The 2865-nt window shown below is 43.0% G+C and overlaps 1 protein-coding gene across 1 annotated transcript in view; it reads right to left on the bottom strand.

The window, feature by feature from the left end:
* Positions 1-2865, bottom strand: part of TARBP1 (TAR (HIV-1) RNA binding protein 1) — a gene marked incomplete at both ends in the record, with an annotated part of 60335 nt that overhangs the window by 19856 nt on the left and 37614 nt on the right. The window contains 2 exons of the mRNA XM_023519777.1: positions 942-1100; positions 2246-2366. Of these exons, the coding sequence (XP_023375545.1) occupies positions 942-1100; positions 2246-2366 (280 nt within the window). The remainder of the gene's footprint in view (positions 1-941; positions 1101-2245; positions 2367-2865) is intronic.

A 2865-nucleotide genomic window follows, 5' to 3' on the forward strand; every position in this document is an offset into this window, starting at 1 on the left:
AAGAAGTAGAACACACAGTATTTTAAAGATCAAATATCCTTAAAAGGCGCCTGATGAAAACCAGTGCCCACCACACTGCTCCCCAGAAGGGACCCCCACATTCATCCAAACGATTCATTCGGATATGCTCAGACTCTCATGGGTACAGAAACGTTTCTCTCACAGATACAAGGCTTCATTAAATTGTATTAAAAAAAAAAAAAGAGGTCGCGTTTTAAAAACCCTCTCAAACATTTAAAAGAGGATGGGGAGGCGATGCCTCCGAAACCGCTTCTACGAACAGTGAGACATACACCACCACCTTCTCACGACGACCTGTTTACGAACAGGAACGTTAAGCAAAGAAAATCAGAGAAATCGGAGTCCGCGCGCCGTCCCCGCCTCCTCGGGGAAGGGAAAAAGCAGCTGCGCACGAGACTCTGGCGAGAGACCGCGGCCCCTGCTTAGCCGGGTCACGTGGCCACACTACGCGCGCGACGAAGGGCCAGGAAACCCGCCGTGGGAACGACAGTGCCGCCCTAAACGATGCCGTCAAGTCAGGGTGTGAGTACAGACGGTTCAGACCAGTAACACTCCCAAGTAGCTTCGCTGTGGAAAATTAGGCATTAACACATTTACATTTTTCTAATCAAAATTAGGCATTAACACATTTACATTTTTCTAATCAAAATTAGGCATTAACATATTTATATTTACATTTTTCTAATCAAATGACTTTAAAGTTAAAATATGACATTGAAATATTGAAAGAAAAAAATATTCAATGGGGCCATGTAAACCAGTTTCTAGTTTATTTCTACAACCCGAAATTGCCTTAGTATTCTTTCTATTTTAAAAATAGTTCTGAATAACTTCAATATTAAGAACTGAAGTATAAACTTTAAGCAGATTACTTCTCTCGATTTTAAAATAGCGCATGACAGTTTCTACTGAGCAGTTTATTCATCTGAAAGCGTGATGCTTAAAGGTACAAATATAATAAACATTACCTGATCAAATCTGGGGAAAAGTACAAGCAGAATCTGCCATATCCGGTTTTTCACTCTGTGTTGTTGAGAATTCACGTAGTATCGAGTTCTAGACTTGGCCATTGATTCGTCCTGGAGGGTGGATCAACATTCATTACCCACTGAATTTGTAATTAATGAAAACAAAATCAATGATAACTTCAAACTGAGAAGGTTTAAATGGGGCACAGGAGCCTCTTTTCCTCCAAAAGGCAGAAAGGTGGATAAGACATTTTACTTTCCTTTCAAAATAATGTGCGGTTGCTTTTGTTTATCTGCTTTTAAAATCAGAAAAAAGGACCATAAAACCATATTCAGTACAAAAAGTCTTTGCAGGGTACTTCCATTCCTTGGTGGCCAGTTAAGGGGGAGACACGGAGTCACAGGGTGGAGATGGAGGCATCTGACGTGTATTTCAAGGTATCCAACACGGGCACTCGTTTCATGCCATGTGGTCTAAGTCTGGAATAGCGGCATCTGCAGTCTGAGAAGCACCACAGGAGACGGACAGGGCAGTGCCAGCGCCGCACGGGACCAGACGGCAACAGGGAGGCTCCTACGTGAGCAGGCAGCGCACGTGCTCACGTTCTAGCCGAGGGAGCATCCCGCCACTTTAAACTCTACTCATCCTTCAGGAAACCAGTAAAGCACTGCTTCCTCTGAGACGTCGCCCCTGCCGCCAGCACTGCAGAGGAGATTTTTGCATTAAAAAAAAAAAATCTCCTAGTTTTATATAATAAAGCCGACGGACGAGTGATGAACACTGAGTTCCAATACGCGGGTTCTGTGGCCATCAGCTCCATCCCAGCGTCCGAACCAGAGGGCAGAAAGCAGACCACGCCGTCCAGCGCGGCCTCAGATGCAGAAGTGAGCGTGATATTTAATTTTACCCCTTTTTCTCTTCTCGGAGAACAAGCCCATTGTTCAGACAGTGTAATGGTCATTTAGAAATGATTTTGTAGACTCAAAAAAATCAATTCTTTGCATTATGCCACTTTATAAATTTTTACCCTTTGATATTTAGATAGCGCAGGGAAACATTATTATTCTCTAAAACCAATCCTGAGTTAGACCATTACGAACCAAGATTTAGCTAAAAATACAGGACATAAGCCTCATGTTTTTCTTGATAAAAAATATTTAGGAATGCATATTCTGTCAACATAGAGTAAATGTTGGATTTTGACTTGTTAACGATACAAAAACAGAGACACTTAAGTAAAATAAAGCATATTTACTTTATCTAATAGCTTGACTGCAAGATCTTCCATAAACGACTTGTGGGACATATCTGAGTCATCTAATAAACACAGGAATTTGACAGCACAAATTCTGACGTAGTGGTCCTCTCTTTTAGTACTAAAAAATGTAAAATGATGGACTATGTTAATACATTGTCAAAACAGAAAAATACCTCAAATATTAGTTTCAAAACACCTTAACAAACATCAAAACTTCCTGGCCTTCTACAGTTAAGTGGGGCCACCCTTAATGACGCGCTTTTTAATTGAGGACAGACCCAATGAGCACGAATTCACCCAGACTCCTGGAAAACTAGGCACACACGGCTGATCCTGGGGCAGTAACGTCTCAGCTGTGGACGAAACGGACCACATGTGGCTCAGGCAGCCATTCCCGAGGGCAGGCCCCGGACAGCTCCGTCTGCTCAGGGGCCAGGACTGGCACCCAGGCCTCGGTGGCTCTTCCTGCTTTGAGCACCTGTCCCCTCCGTGGAGGGCCGACTCAGGAAGCGCCATGAGCATTATCAGTGCCCAGATGTGGAAGGGTAAACTAAGTGACTTTTTTTTTTTTTAATTATTATTATTTATGCCTATAGCACCTGGTCTTCCTAGGTGGT

The sequence above is a fragment of the Pteropus vampyrus genome, unplaced genomic scaffold (assembly GCF_000151845.1).
Source record: "Pteropus vampyrus isolate Shadow unplaced genomic scaffold, Pvam_2.0 Scaffold237, whole genome shotgun sequence".
In the NCBI taxonomy this organism is placed as follows: domain Eukaryota; kingdom Metazoa; phylum Chordata; class Mammalia; order Chiroptera; family Pteropodidae; genus Pteropus; species Pteropus vampyrus.